Consider the following 14,476-nt stretch of genomic DNA (forward strand, 5'->3'; position numbering starts at 1 on the left):
CAATACTTGGCTACACCAACAACCCCTTTTATCATCTAGTTGTATATCTATTTTGAAAATCAGGAAGTTATGGTTTCGATTTATGGTGAAAATAGAATCAATTATTTATTGATTTGTGTTAAAAAAAATATACATATATAAACAGAATAAAAGTAGAAATGAGTTTCAGGCCTCAAGGATGGTTTTAAGCGTCTTTATATAGCTACAAGGCTCAAAATGTCTTTCATATGATAATTATCAAGGATTATCCAATTCATGATGTATTCATTCCTTTCTCAAAATATATTTCTTAGAGTCTATATAAATGAAAATAAAAGTGTGGCTAGAGATCAAACTTCACTCATCTTCTTAGTTAGGTCTCAAAAATATGTGATTTGAGGAGATTAGATCTAGCCACAAGAAGAATGTTTGATATAAATAACTCGCTTCTTACTCTTCGACCCCTTTGTCACTATAAATGGCTCCGATCAGTGTAATAGGATGCGTCTATTTATCCATCTCTTGACTCGAAATGGGTAAAATATCTAATGTTTTTTAACAACTTTAATGGTATGAAAACAATAGTACACAGGTTACAATTGAACAAAACTACAAAATGTTACTTATGATAAAATGTGGAGTTCCATGTTTGTAATTTACTGCCTGCAGAATTGTTATATTGCCACTTGAAATGCTCAACCCAAACCCTAACTCGTAAAATTAACAGAGACAATCATCTAAACATTTAAGCTGTTAAAAAATTCATACCGAGGATAGTTAGGGTAAAAAGTTACTACACATTGACGAAGACAAGTAGAAGGATTAAGTTTGCCTGTTAATAACCCATCTGGATCTGGTTTTTCCATTGCTGCAAACAAAATACTGAACATCACCAGCGCCTCTCGTAAGTTGTGGAATAATCCTCCAGCCTCCTCTCGTATGGAGATGGACGAGGAAAAGCTCGAGTAGGAGGAGGAGGCGACCGACGTGGAGGAGGAGGCGACCGACGAGGAGGAGGCGACCGACGAGGAGGAGGAGGCGATCGACGAGGAGGAGGAGAATGACGAAGAGGAGAACGACGAACAGGAGAATGACGGGGAGGATAATGGCGAGGAGGAGAACGGCGAGGAGGAGACCGCTCTCGAAAATTTTGAAAATATGGACCGTCTCTGTTTGGCCTTCGTGGAGGTGAGTAGCTGCGAGATCGATGACGAATACCACCACCTCTGCCTCCACCACCAATTCTACCTCCACCTGAATATTAACAGCACAAGAACCAAAACAACAGAAGAGCAAATCACAAAGAATACTTAAATATCACAGAAAACAAGAGTTCCATGAAAACAGTATTGTTTGATGAATATAGTTTGAAGGGTAATCGATGAACATGCATATTGCATAGATATTTTGTTTCAATGAAAAATGACTGTGATATTCATACCTCTTTTATCTTTTACACCTTGGTAACTTCCCGGGGTTGGAGTCCTTCCACGCTTCCGTTTTGCCTGAGAATTCATAATTGTCACAGAAAAATCTCATATCGAGGAGACAAAATAGAAAGTAAAACTTCTCTCCGAATAAACCACTAAACTGTCTTAACGGTGAAAAGCATATACTGCACCAAAGAAGAAGATATTATACTAGTAGGAGGTTCTTGAAGAACCCGGGTTTGTTTCATCCTGTTTTCGAATTCCACAGCAGATGGGCATTTTGATGACGCGGGCAATCTACTAATTTCTTTTGATTCAACTATGAAGTTCAATAAAGATCAAAACGCGGGCATTCTAATGAAGCTGCATCGTTTTTACCATTTTCTGGTTTTCCAAACGTCCATTTAACAAATAGATAAGAACCGTAGCAGATGCTGTTAGAAATCATGATAAAAATGTCGGATTCGGAGATGAGTTTGAGATGTCAAATCGTCGATGCAGAGTTCGTGTCGACAAGGGGATGACTGGCTGAGACTGGGACGTCGATGCAAATTTCGTATCGAGAAAGGGATGATTTTTAACATGTCGATTGCAGAATTCATGTCGACAAGGGGATGACTGAGATGTCGATGCAGAGCTCATGTCGAGAAGGGGAAGGTTCAGTTGGCGTAATCTCGCCCGCTTCTACATTTCTCTCTCTATTATAGGATTGAAGAGGGTTTCATTTTAGAGCTTATTTTTGAGTTCGATGAAGCTACACAAAAGACCTGCTACCAAAAGTTATTAGGTAATAATTCCAAAGGTAAACAGAACTATAAAATATGAATTACTCAATACGACAATCTTTAAGTTCATCAGAATTTAAAAAAAAAAAAAAAAAATTGTACCTTTTCTACTGTAATCAGCCTGCCTTCAAGAACCGAACGATTGAGATATTTGACACATCGATCAGCTTCCTCGACAGTTTCCATAGTAACAAATGCAAACCCACGAGATTCCCTTGTGCGAGGGTCAACGACCAAATGGCAATCCATAATCTGCAATTCGAACCGTTACAATGTCATTAAAGTGGACTATCCTCACTATAGATAATTTCGTCCAAAAACCAGTAACCCAAAAAAAAAAACAAAAGGAAGATTAAAATGGATTCTCAAAAAGCTCGAGTGCCAAGAGATGGTTTTTAGCAACCATACCTTTCCTTCGCTGCCAAAATGTTTCTCGATATCAGTTGTGGTAACTCTCACCGACAAACCAGTAACGTACAAGTTGTTTCCAGGATTAACTACTTCATTAGAATCCTGACTCCTATACACGATATCAAATGCTTGTTAAAATACAAGAACACTGAGATAATTAAAGAAGATGAGGATTGAGAACATGATCACTCTACTACTAAGAGAACAGTAAACGTACCTAGATCGGCTTCTCCCTCGTGTTCTCGACAATGACCTTGACCTATGACCTCCATGAGGAGGAGAATGAGGAGGAGAACGATACATAGACCTGAGAGCATGATCGAACCCATCAATTCTTGCATATATGATACATGTTACGAATTACTATTACAAAAAAAACACATCAAGAAAATCAAAAGGGTGAAAAGCAATCTTTCATCAAGAAAAACTCACCTTCCTTCTCTTAAATATGACATCTGTGTTCTGTATGAATACAAACATTGAATCATCAAAAACCCATCAAGAAAAAATCAAACAAATGACCAACTTCATTGCTTTCAATATACCCTATTTATAAGTAATCACTCATTATTGGACATCTTAATACTAATCTTTAATTTATGTACATGTAATTGCTAAAATTTCAAGGTGGGTATTTATCAGATACTATTGAATTTAAGAAAAAACAAATATTAAGATGGTAAATGAATCAATCATATTTGATTTTCTTCAGATCTATAAAATACCCATCTTTCCCCTTCACCATAAAATAACTAAACCATATGTATAGATATGAACCCCACTGTCACAAATCAAAGAAAGAGGAAGGAAGTAAGGGTTTTTACCTTGGGTGTTGAAGAGATGAGAGAGAAAGATGTTGAAGGAGGAGGAGAAATCTGAGAGAAGATGTTTTTCAGAAGGAAAGACCTCCTGAAGGACGATGGGTAAGTGAGTAGTAATAAGGTAAGACAACTTTTGCTTTTTGCAATTTGGTGAGACTTTTTGGTGGATTACTCAATCTGGACCCTTTATTGGTGTTTAAGATTTTATGAATACTAAACTATATATAGGATAACTATAACCATCCAATTTGGTGAATTATTTATTGATATTTTACTCGAGGACATCTCTCACATAGAAGAACTTCTATTATAGGGGTTACTGGTTAGGGCAAGCAACATCAATCCCCCCATAGTAAGACTTATGGAGTAGTGGTTTACAATGGGTGAGATTGACATTAAAACAGAACGATCTATTTAAAGGCAACGTTAAATCGAAACAACTCATCTATTAACCGGCCATAATGGTACGCCATCTCCAAACAAATTGCAGTACAGTACAATCTTAAATACATTTTTTATAAAAAAAATTATGTGGTCAACTGTAAATTGGGAACAACCATGGCCCCCCCCGCGTTGGGACCTTACAAAAGAACACAACAAATCTTTGATACGACACTGTCTATTTCATGGTCTTGTCGAATGGGTTTGTGGCGTGTCTAACGTCCCATAGACTATAGAAGGCTGGTGCCCACATGATGCCATTGTCAAACACTACTAAGGAGCAACAACAAGAAAACAATGAGTAGCCTAACAGTGATGAAGACTGATTATATCATCAATTTAGTACATCTATGTCACAACACTCCATTGATGAGTTGATTCTTTTTTTTTGTTGTTGAAGAGTTGATTCTTTTTTTACTAGTTTGAACGATCACTTTTTTTTTATTATATTTACTTATTTTTAAACATTGGCACATTAAAATCTCAAAACAATTGATTGTGCAATTCATTGTACTTTACAGGGCACGAGACTCGTCGCGAAAATATCTCTATGGCCAGACAAATAGTCTGGTCAAGATTCAGTCAGGATGAGTGTCGAGCAGAATATCACGGTTGTTACTAAATGTGATGTTGTAATCCTGGTACTAGGATATGCAAGTAATAAAAGTACATATTCACATAATAGTTAATTCTTTTTGAAAACTAACTACGATCTACGATAATCATGACAATGGATTGATACATCAAAGATGTGATACGCACGTAATAGTTATTTAACTAGTACTTCCAAGAACAAATTTCAACTAGATTATATAAGCACCTCCTTTTAGTTACAGACACCACCACACTATTTTTATTCTTAATTTGCTAAAACTTCAAGAAAACTTGAGACCCGTGACACCTGTCTAGTGAAGTTAAGGTCCATGTCACTTCGGCAAGGACATGGCCCAAGTCAGAGTAGGACCGGGCCTCGTGGTGCCCTTGACCGTAGCTCAAGGTTCTAATGGTGTTTAAACCAAGGGTGCCTCTATAGGCGCCTCCCCTAATTGCTGTAGGGGCCTCCCTCTGTTGGCGCCTCCCATACGGAGAGTTTTAGCATCAATTTAGTGTGTGTAGTAATGAACAGAGACAAATCCAAGAAGCACTTCTAAGAATTATCATAGCATCAATTATTTTGATACCTGGTTCTAGGGTTTTAGCATTTGAAATATCACTAATTAATATTTGATCTCTTCAAATGATAGATCAATCACTTATTCTGATCTATTAAAACCACTAATCTCAAATTTGTTTGATCTTTCTTTCAAAAACAATAAGCATTTTAGATGGATCGCCCATTTCTGGAAGTAGAAAGAGAAAGAAAAGTATGAAAAAAGAAAATAAGAAGAGGTGCGGGAGGAGCCTTTTGGTACGATAGGGGAGGCGCCAACAGAGAGAGGCCCCTACAGCAATTAGGGGAGGCGCCTATAGAGGCACCCTTAAACCAAATGAAGAGTACCTATAGAGCTCCCAATATTTAACTTTTAAAATATCACGGTGCCCTTAATGTAATTACTTTTTAAGTTTTTTCTTATGGAGGGATAATCTCCATGATTGCACTAAATGACATTAATATATGCTTACATATAAAAACCAACAGGAGGCATACGAATTTTTGAATATGATATTGGCAATAAATCAAGACTGTAAGCATTGTTAAGCCCTTTACATGAATCACATAGCATTCCCCTTGATAGTGTAAGTTTGATTCGATACTTTATAATTTAGTAAGTACAATGACTATGGACTACAACTAATACATTGTCAAGATACGATTTCTTTTTGTTTTTTGAAGGTTCATTATCAGACCTAAAGCCTATCTAAATTAGAGGTTTAAAGGTCATCAAATTACTTATTTATACTTTTAATAATTCAAGTTCAATAAATTATATATTATATTAAAAAAAATATTAATCATGAATTCCACCTCTGCTTAAAATCAAATCTGAAACTTATGGATAGGAGTTTCAGAAAACATCCCGTGCGCCGACTAAGAGCATCTCCAATGCAAAACTCAATCTTATAAACTCGGAGCGACATAGGATTTTCTGAGTTTTTCTTAAAAAATCATCGCCAATGCAAAACTCAACTAAGATCTCAAAGATGATGTGTCGAGAGTGGAATAGAGATATCTCAAGAGGACACTCTGAAAATATAGCGTCCTCTTGAGATATCTCTAATTGTCCAACTCATCAATATTTAAATTTCAACCAGTAGAAATTAAATCTTCGTATATTTCCAAAATAACTAATTACTTTTTTACAAAAATAACCATGACACGTAAGTAAAATAAAAAAATTTAGAGTGTTGTATTGGAGACATACAAGAATTGAAGATCTCTATTTCGACACCTGGGAGTGAGAATCTCAATTGAAATTTGACAAATAGGACGAATAGAGATTTTTTTGAGTTTTGTATTGGAGATGCTCTAATCTATCAGTTGTTGGCAACTTATCATCATGAATATATAGACTTGTATCTAGAGTTTGCCCTAAATGAAATGTACAAAAGTACCCCTAGTATTTATTACCACATATTACTGCATTGGGACAAGAATTGGTCGACGTGTTCCACTGACACTTAAAAACTTTTCAGAATAACAAAACCCCTTACTGTAATTAATAAACAATAACAGGGGTATCTTAGTAAAAAATAGAACCAATTCTATCTATTATAAAGAAGAACCCTGAAAATCATCGAGATTATTTTTCTTTCTTGAGATCTATAGATGTGAGTGAACGTTTAAACCTTTTTTTTTTTTTCCTTCCAACTTTCTCTCTCTAAAATTTCTTCCCCCTCCATTATCATCATCACCCATGAGGATCCGTAAATACGCTAAGAAGATCATCACAAATTCTTCATCCACAGCTGAAACTTGTTCAAAAATCCCTTCTTCTTATTCTTCTAAATGTCATACTGATGATTATATTCATCAGACACAGCAAGTTTGTCAGCTCAATATGTCTCCATGGGATGTGATTTCTTTCAGTTCTGAATCAGAACTCTATTACCCACCATCAGTTTATCATTTTCAGGTCAGATCTAAGACTACCCATTTCTTTGTTTTTTCATTTCTGTCAATTATTATCAACTTTGGGTTTATATGGGTTTTTAGGGTTTTGACATTTGGGTTTGTTTTCTTTCTATTTTACTTTGTATCTAGGGTTTTTTAAAACCTCACAATGAATTCAAATACAGTTGTTTACTTCTGCTAGAGTAATTTATTGTGGGTTTCGGTAGTTTCTCTCTCTAGATTATATCATAGTTTGTTCCTGCTACGGTTTGATTATGCAGGAAGTTATGATAAACGAGAATAGGGTTACTGAAAATACAGTCGAAGCAGAAGAAGAAAAATCAGATGAAATGTAAGCTATTATTCTTATTAGGGTTTTGTTGTTTTTGTTGATTCATTAAATTTGAATGTATTATTAGAATGAAAGGAAAGATATGGGTAATTGTAATTAGGCGAATTAAGATAACTAGGGTTTCTGTTTTGGAGCAGTATTGATTCATTGAAAGAGTTACCAGAAGAAGAGAAAAACGAGGAAGAAGATGAAGTGAAGAGAGGAAGGAACTTTTCATGTTGTAGTAGAACAGATGGGAAGAAATGGAAATGCAGTAGAGAAGCTAAAGAAGGGGATTCGCTTTGCGAACATCACCGGAGTTTACTCAGATCATACAATAACTCTATCAATACTAATACTATCAATTCTAGACGGAAAGCTGCCAACATCAAGGTTATGAGCCTACCCAAACGCCGGAATAAGGTGAAGTCATCGGTTTCGGGTACTGATTATTACTATTATTCAGGGTTTGGACCTTCGTGGGGGAAGAAAAGAAGAGAAAAGAATACTGCCCAAATCAAGAAACACGACGATGACGAAAAAGAAGATGAAGTTATTGAATCAGTTGATCGAATTCAAATTCGAAATGTTCAATCGCCACCATCCCAAGCTCGTGTCGATAAGAATGTTGATATCGATGAGGATGATGAGGATGAGGATGACGAGGATGAGGATGACGATGGAATTGGGTTGAAGAGAAGAGGGAGAAAACCCATTAAAGCTAGATCGCTCAAGTCTCTTCTTTGAGAGTAAGAAAGAAAAAAAATCATCTTTTGGGGTAGAACCAACACTTGAGATAAATAGGGCAATAAAATGTGGGTGTTTTTGTTTGTGGGGTTGATTTAGTAATTCATGGTTTTGAAGAACAAGTGTGTAAGTGTAATAGAAATGGGATTAATGTTGTTTTCTAAGGTCATTTATGACATTCTATTTCTTGGGGTATCAGAGCTTCAGATATCCCGATTTTTGTACCGCACTTGTACTGAATTGGTAGTAGGACCATTGTGTTTTTATTGTTAAAGGGTAGGACCATTGTCTCAAAAGGTCATTTTTTCTTGGTGAAGTTATGTGCATGAGAACAAATATGGAGGCCTCCCTAGTTCATTAGATACTCTAACTTTGCCTAACCAATGCAACATAATTCTGCGTTGTCATCCCGCTACTTTTCTATTTTTTTTCAAAGAAGTTTGCATCGTGATGTCGTAAGTACAGTTATCGATGTTGTCTCTGTTTTAGAAACTTCGTGCTAAATTCATAGATACTCTTGACGAAAATATTGGGATGATGTCGAATGAAAAATTACTTCTGAAGAGTACAAAACAACTAAACGTAAGTGAAATTCAAAAAGTTGTCTGTCCCCGGCGGTTAGCCTTGCCCAAGTCCATCCCTTGTCACTTTTAGTTTACTCTCTCATCATGTGTAAAAAGTGATCCACTACACCAAAGTAAATGTTTAACCACGTGTATTTTAATTGGTTCATTTTGATGCCAATTAGATCTCAACTACAAACATAGCCCCCCAAATTTCACTCAAAGAGTCAACGCCCCACAATGATAAAATCATTCCCAAATCAGTCAACGCACCCGATGGTAAAGTCATTCTCGAATCAGTCAACGCGTCTCAATAGGCCTCTTGTAAAGAACAAATTGGTTAGAGTTGCTATGCAGAGACAGCGTTAACTAATTCTCTACTCCAACCATTTCAAGTCAAATATTTGATAATAATTGATATTACAACTCCCTTGTAATGTTTCACATAAACTTCAAAATTCTAAATACACAAGATTTGATCTCCTTGTAAAGTGAATTTCATAGTTTGCTGAATTTGAGTTAGTAAGGCATAAATAATGTTGTTAGATTTTATATCGTGTTTATTACATATTTGATATAGTTGATGTGACTTTCAGATTTTATCGATCTATAGTTCTTGTTCTCTCTCTACTAATGCATGCTCCGCACCTACATAAACACTAAATATAAAGTCACGGTGACAATAGTTAATTAATACTAGATATATTTTCTATATACCACACAAAGCCTCTAAAATAGATCGATAGAGTACTTTAATTCATTAGTGATAATAAGCACCAGGTTACATGGTAAATAGTAGAACAATAGTGTAAATGATTATAATACGTAAATAGAACCTCGAGAATCGAAGATGAAAAAGAACCGCGCCATGGTTGTTTTCACTATTATCCATTCCCAACCACGGTGTGCCCAACAAAAAAAGAACTACGGTGTGCCCACTTTGCAACAAAAAAAAAAAGGCCGCGGCTTTGGGGAATAAAGAAAAATCTCCGGGGCATAAAGATTTAGTCGATAAACATTAACTTAGAGGGGATATTTTATTTTTAACCCAAAAATTGACCTGATCAAACATTGCCACCTAATCTTCATCCTCTCTTCCCCCTCTCTCTTATGTTGCTCTCTCTTTCTCTCTCTCCTTTTTCATAGTTTTTTCTGAGATACAAAATATCAAACCAGTCTTCTCCACTTGGATTCCTTTCTTCATTAGGGTTTGATATTAGTTATTCTTTTTCATTAAAGTAGCATAGTGATTAGTAGCCTTTTATTTACAACAAACAGTATCTATTTTTCATACCTGTAATTGGATTTTGCATTCGTTCAAACCCTAGGTAGAATGGTTTGCTTTGAACAAAAGAAACCTTGGGCATAGTGGTATTTGTAACCCACCAAAACACTAGATTCATATTTTTGTTAGGAAACACCAGACACTACATCTATAGGATTTCCTTCTCGTATTCCTTTATGTTGTTTTGGTTTTTTGATTCTGCAGTTTGAAACTTTGAATGAGATTGATGTTCGAATTTAGTCCAGGTGGGTGAATTTTGATGATTCAACATTTGAATTTTTCATTTAAATTTTGTATTAAAACAATGCCACAAGCTTGGTGTGGTGTTTCGAAATTGTGTGAAGTGAAAATTCCTGATTGCCGAGTAAGAAAGAGAAAGCGACCTAGAGAGAGAAACAATGAGAGGTCGAAGGAGATGGAGAAGGAAAAAAGAGAGGGAGATAGAGAGGGAGAAATCGTGAGAGGGAGGGAGAGACCGAGAGAGAGGGTAACTAATTGAGATAGGAGAAGAGGGGAGAGAGAAGAAGTAGCAATGGTGATCGAAATGGTTTTGGTGGGAAGTTGTGGTGGTTAAGGAAGTGATAGAGAAGATGAAGATTAGGGAGCAATGTTTGATGAAGTGAATTTTTGGGTCAAAAATAAATATTCCCCCGAGATTGTACAAAATAATATGGATTCCCTAGAGAATTTATTCCCCGGAGATTATTCGTTATGCCCCAAAGCCGCGGCCAAAAAAAAACTATGGTGGGCCCAGGTTTTTCAAAAGTAATAGTATTAAAATACCATAAATGCCCTTTAAAACTACATTAATCTCGATTCTATTCGATTCCACACTCTTTCTACCTACCATAAAAATACTAGTATATCAACAACCCCCACAAAAACTAAAAAGTACAAACAAAAAATCACACCCAAATTTCATATCATATGGTTTCTCAAACCCAATAGACTCTTTTAATTTTCTTACTCTTAGAGAAGAGACTTGAGTGATATAGCTTTAATGGGTTTTCTTCCTCTTCTCTTCAACCCAATTCCATCATCATCCTCATCAAAATCATCCATCTTACCGACATGAACTTGGGATGGTGGTGGAACATTTCTAATTTTACATTGAATTTGAATTCGATCAACTGCCTCAATAACTTCATCTTCTTCTTCAATATCGTCGTCGTCTTGTTTCTTGATTTGGGTAGTAGTAGTAGTAGTAGTGGTACTAGTATTATTCCCTTTTCTTTTCTTCCCCCATGAAGGTCCAAACCCTGAATAATAGTAATAATCAGTACCCGAAACCGATGACTTCACCTTCTTCCGGAGTTTGGGTAGGCTCATAACCTTGATGTTGGCAGCTTTCCGTCTAGAATTGATAGTATTAGTATTGATGGAGTTGTTGTATGATCTGAGTAAACTCCGGTGATGTTCGCAAAGTGAATCCCCTTCTTTAGCTTCTCTACTGCATTTCCATTTCTTCCCATCTGTTCTACTACAACATATAAAGTTCCTTCCTTTCTTCTCTCTCTTCACTTCATCTTCTTCCTCGTTCTCCTCTTCTTCTTTTAATGAATCAATACTGCTAAAAAACAGAAACCCTAATTACCTTAATCGCCTAATTACAACTACCCATACCTTCCATTTTATTCCCATATATTTAAATTGAATAGTAGATTAAAAGACTATACAGAAACCCTAATAATTTCTTACCTATCAATAGCTTTATCTAGTTCTTCTTCATCTTCAACAACTGTATTTGTAGCAACCCTAATAACTTCCTGCATAATCAAACCATAGCAGGAAGAAACTAAAAGTATGAAATAATCTAGAGAGAGAGAGAGGGAGAGGGAGAGAGAGAAACTACCCAACCCAACATAAATTACTCTAGCAGAAGTAAATGAATGGGTTTGAATTCATTTACAGTTTTAAAAAACCCTAGTTACCAAGTAAAATAGAAAGAAAACAAACCCAAATGTCGAAACCCTAAAAAAACCCATAACCCAAACTTGAAAAAAATTCACAGAAATGAAAAAACTAAGAAGTGGGTATCCATAGATCTGAAAGAAAGATGGATTAAACTGACCTGATAATGATAAAGTGGTGGTGGGTAATAGAGTTCTGATTCAGAACTGAAACAAATCACATCCCATGGAGACCTATTGAGCTCGCAGATATGTAGCTGTAAATTACTGTCAGGCTCGTGGTAATAAGAAGAAGAAGAAGAAGAAGGAGGATAAGGGTTTATTGAAGTTTCAGGTCTAAATGATGAAGTAATGGAGATCTTCTTCGCGTGTTTACGGATCCTCATCCAGCACAATTTTTTAGAGAGAGAGAAAGAAGTTTAGAGAGAGAGAGAAGAAAAAAAAAGTTGGAAGGCAGGCGCTCACTTCTGTAGATCTCGATAATTTTTCAGGGTTTTACTTACAGTATAAATTTAGTTGAATGTATAAGGACATTTATTTTGTGTAAAGGGGGCACCTACAAAATTAAATCTATTTTATTTTGCTATTGGGATATCTCTGCTATTGCCTTCTCATGTTTTGTTTCTTGTGGGTTATTTCCCAAATGGGCCACAACTTTGTGATCAGCTTCCTGCCCGGTCCCCTACTTTAACAAGTGTGGGACCATCGCCGTCTTATAATTTTGTCTTCATGTCCTTCGTCGGCGAGAGTAGTCATGCACAAAAAAACCATATTCTAAATTCAAAATATAATATTTAGGTAATTTCGCTTGGTTATGTTTTGTTTCGAGTTAGATATCTACAAAGTTAATCTAGTATAAGAGTTAACCTCACGCGCGCAATAGACTGCTTTGATCATTTTTGCACGACTTAATGTCCACACTTGTTTTTTTTCTTTGTTGAAAGTCCACACTTGTTTGATATGGCCTAGTTTTTAGGCTAATAATATAACATGTTAAAGGAACATCACATATTAAAAAAGCGCATTTGAATAAAATTTGATACTGAAATTCCGACTCGATGTTTAAAAACTAAAACAAATAGTATTAGAACGAAAGTTGGGCCCATACACAACCTTTTTCTTTGTCGACAATGAAAACCCTCTTCTTTTGTTAGGCTGAAAATGGACTGGAAAAGAATTTCCTGTTTTAATGGAGTTGGGTTCATGTGTAAATAAAATAGTATTGTTACTAAATAAGAGTAGGTACCCCCATACCCAACCTAGTGGTCCTTATACTAGCCACCATCAACATCTTTGCCTCCATTCAATCTAGAAAATACAGGAGTACTTCATAGTTAACTTTTGTTTGCCAGATTACCATAATAACCTTGATAAACTTTTTAATCACCATAATGTTGGTTTGGAATCAATATAAACACGTCACATAAAAGCTGTCCCTTTGTAATAAAATAAATTATTCATAAAACAGTAAGGGTAGGCTGGATATTTCAGTCACAGTGGTGACTTTAATGAACATAAATACATGTAAAGAAGATTACAAATATTTTGACGTTCCAAATATTACCCCACTGTTCTCATATGTGCCCCCATTTGAAAAATTTGTCAAAATTTCTACTAGATCCTCCTCTTGAGAGTGTTTTTTTGATTAATAGTTTACTACATTCGGGAAGATGAAAGATAATGTGCCCCATCTATTGATATGCTATGACCAATTACTGTCCAGAACTTTTAGAGTAGTGTATTTTGCAGCCCAAAACTTGTTCAAAATAAGTTAGATAACAATTTTTAACAACAAAAAAAAGAGATCAAATTTATCAAGTTTGGTTCTCCAAAAATAATTATTCGACAGGTAATTTTAGTCGGCGACTCCATCTTGATATTACAAAAAAAAACTTACCTCTTCTTCTTTCTTCTTCTCTGTATTCTCATCTCCTTCCCCCCTCTTTTATCTTTGGCGAAGGGGAAGAAGAAGACAGATTTTTTTCCAGGTTAGGTCGTCGTCGCTTGATGTTTGTCAGGCGGCAACGGGACGACGTTAGATCAAATTTTGATTCAAGCATCGCCTCTTAATCAAATGTTGCCTTCGATAAACTAGGGTTTGCATTAAACAACTTTGAACATTACCCTTAAAATCTCCCATCAATCTTTAATTCAAAACCGAAAACGCTAACAACTGGTAGTTCAGTTGGAAGTACGTCTCTGCATAATACAAAGGTCCCATGGTCGATTCGTTTGAAGTATAAATGTATGATTTATTGAATTTTGGTATAAATAAAGTATTTATATGTCTTTAAGGATATAAATTCGTTCATTATTGTGTTTTATATCTGCATTTGTTACGACTATATAAGTCAAAATAGAATAAGAAAAAATTCAAAACAAAAGATATAGGGTATTTGATGATATACTATGTCAATTGATTTACTAACACTATAATTAACAAAAGAGTTTTATTGTCAACACTTGGTTGACTAAGTTGACATAAACTCGTGAATTTTTGAGGTCTCTGGTTCGATTATGAGCGGAAGTAGAATCAATGATTTACTGGAAGTTAGAGCCTGTAGTTTAGAATATTTTATTTTATATAGGAGTATTTTTTTTTGAGAAGTTACAATAAAAGTCATTACAATAACATTGATAAATCAATAAGTTGTGATAAACACGATAATCGCTAAACTTAAACACTAACCGGAACAATGATACAAAGCTAACTGGTCCTAC

At 35.4% G+C, this 14,476-nt stretch overlaps 3 protein-coding genes across 4 annotated transcripts; 1 reads left to right on the top strand and 2 right to left on the bottom strand.

Moving 5' to 3' along the window:
* Window positions 1–578: 578 nt before the first annotated feature.
* Window positions 579–3,817, bottom strand: LOC147535401 (uncharacterized). Its single transcript, XM_086647722.1, has 7 exons — window positions 3,430–3,817; window positions 3,038–3,067; window positions 2,823–2,912; window positions 2,603–2,714; window positions 2,297–2,446; window positions 1,421–1,484; window positions 579–1,233 (listed from the first exon to the last, which is right to left on the bottom strand). Exons 2-7 carry the CDS (start codon window positions 3,058–3,060, stop codon window positions 869–871), a joined length of 804 nt encoding a protein of 267 aa, XP_086503848.1. The 5' UTR covers window positions 3,061–3,067; window positions 3,430–3,817; the 3' UTR covers window positions 579–868.
* A 2,787-nt stretch (window positions 3,818–6,604) lies between these two features.
* LOC147535402 (uncharacterized) lies at window positions 6,605–8,260 on the top strand. The gene is made up of 3 exons (XM_086648423.1): window positions 6,605–6,941; window positions 7,201–7,271; window positions 7,409–8,260. Exons 1-3 carry the CDS (start codon window positions 6,723–6,725, stop codon window positions 7,995–7,997), a joined length of 879 nt encoding a protein of 292 aa, XP_086504549.1. The 5' UTR covers window positions 6,605–6,722; the 3' UTR covers window positions 7,998–8,260.
* A 2,340-nt stretch (window positions 8,261–10,600) lies between these two features.
* LOC147535403 (uncharacterized) lies at window positions 10,601–12,239 on the bottom strand. 2 transcript variants are annotated; one of them, XM_086648286.1, is made up of 3 exons: window positions 11,917–12,239; window positions 11,544–11,611; window positions 10,601–11,412 (listed from the first exon to the last, which is right to left on the bottom strand). In XM_086648286.1, exons 1-3 carry the CDS (start codon window positions 12,139–12,141, stop codon window positions 10,815–10,817), a joined length of 891 nt encoding a protein of 296 aa, XP_086504412.1. In that variant the 5' UTR covers window positions 12,142–12,239; the 3' UTR covers window positions 10,601–10,814. The 2 variants fall into 2 exon arrangements, with proteins under 2 accessions (XP_086504412.1, XP_086504411.1); XM_086648285.1 differs by having other exon boundaries at window positions 10,601–11,415; window positions 11,917–12,226.
* Between the last annotated feature and the right edge of the window lie 2,237 nt (window positions 12,240–14,476).

Source organism: Eschscholzia californica, unplaced genomic scaffold (genome assembly GCF_041429995.1).
Source record: "Eschscholzia californica isolate CP2 unplaced genomic scaffold, dmEscCali1.0.p SCAF_6, whole genome shotgun sequence".
Taxonomy (NCBI): domain Eukaryota; kingdom Viridiplantae; phylum Streptophyta; class Magnoliopsida; order Ranunculales; family Papaveraceae; genus Eschscholzia; species Eschscholzia californica.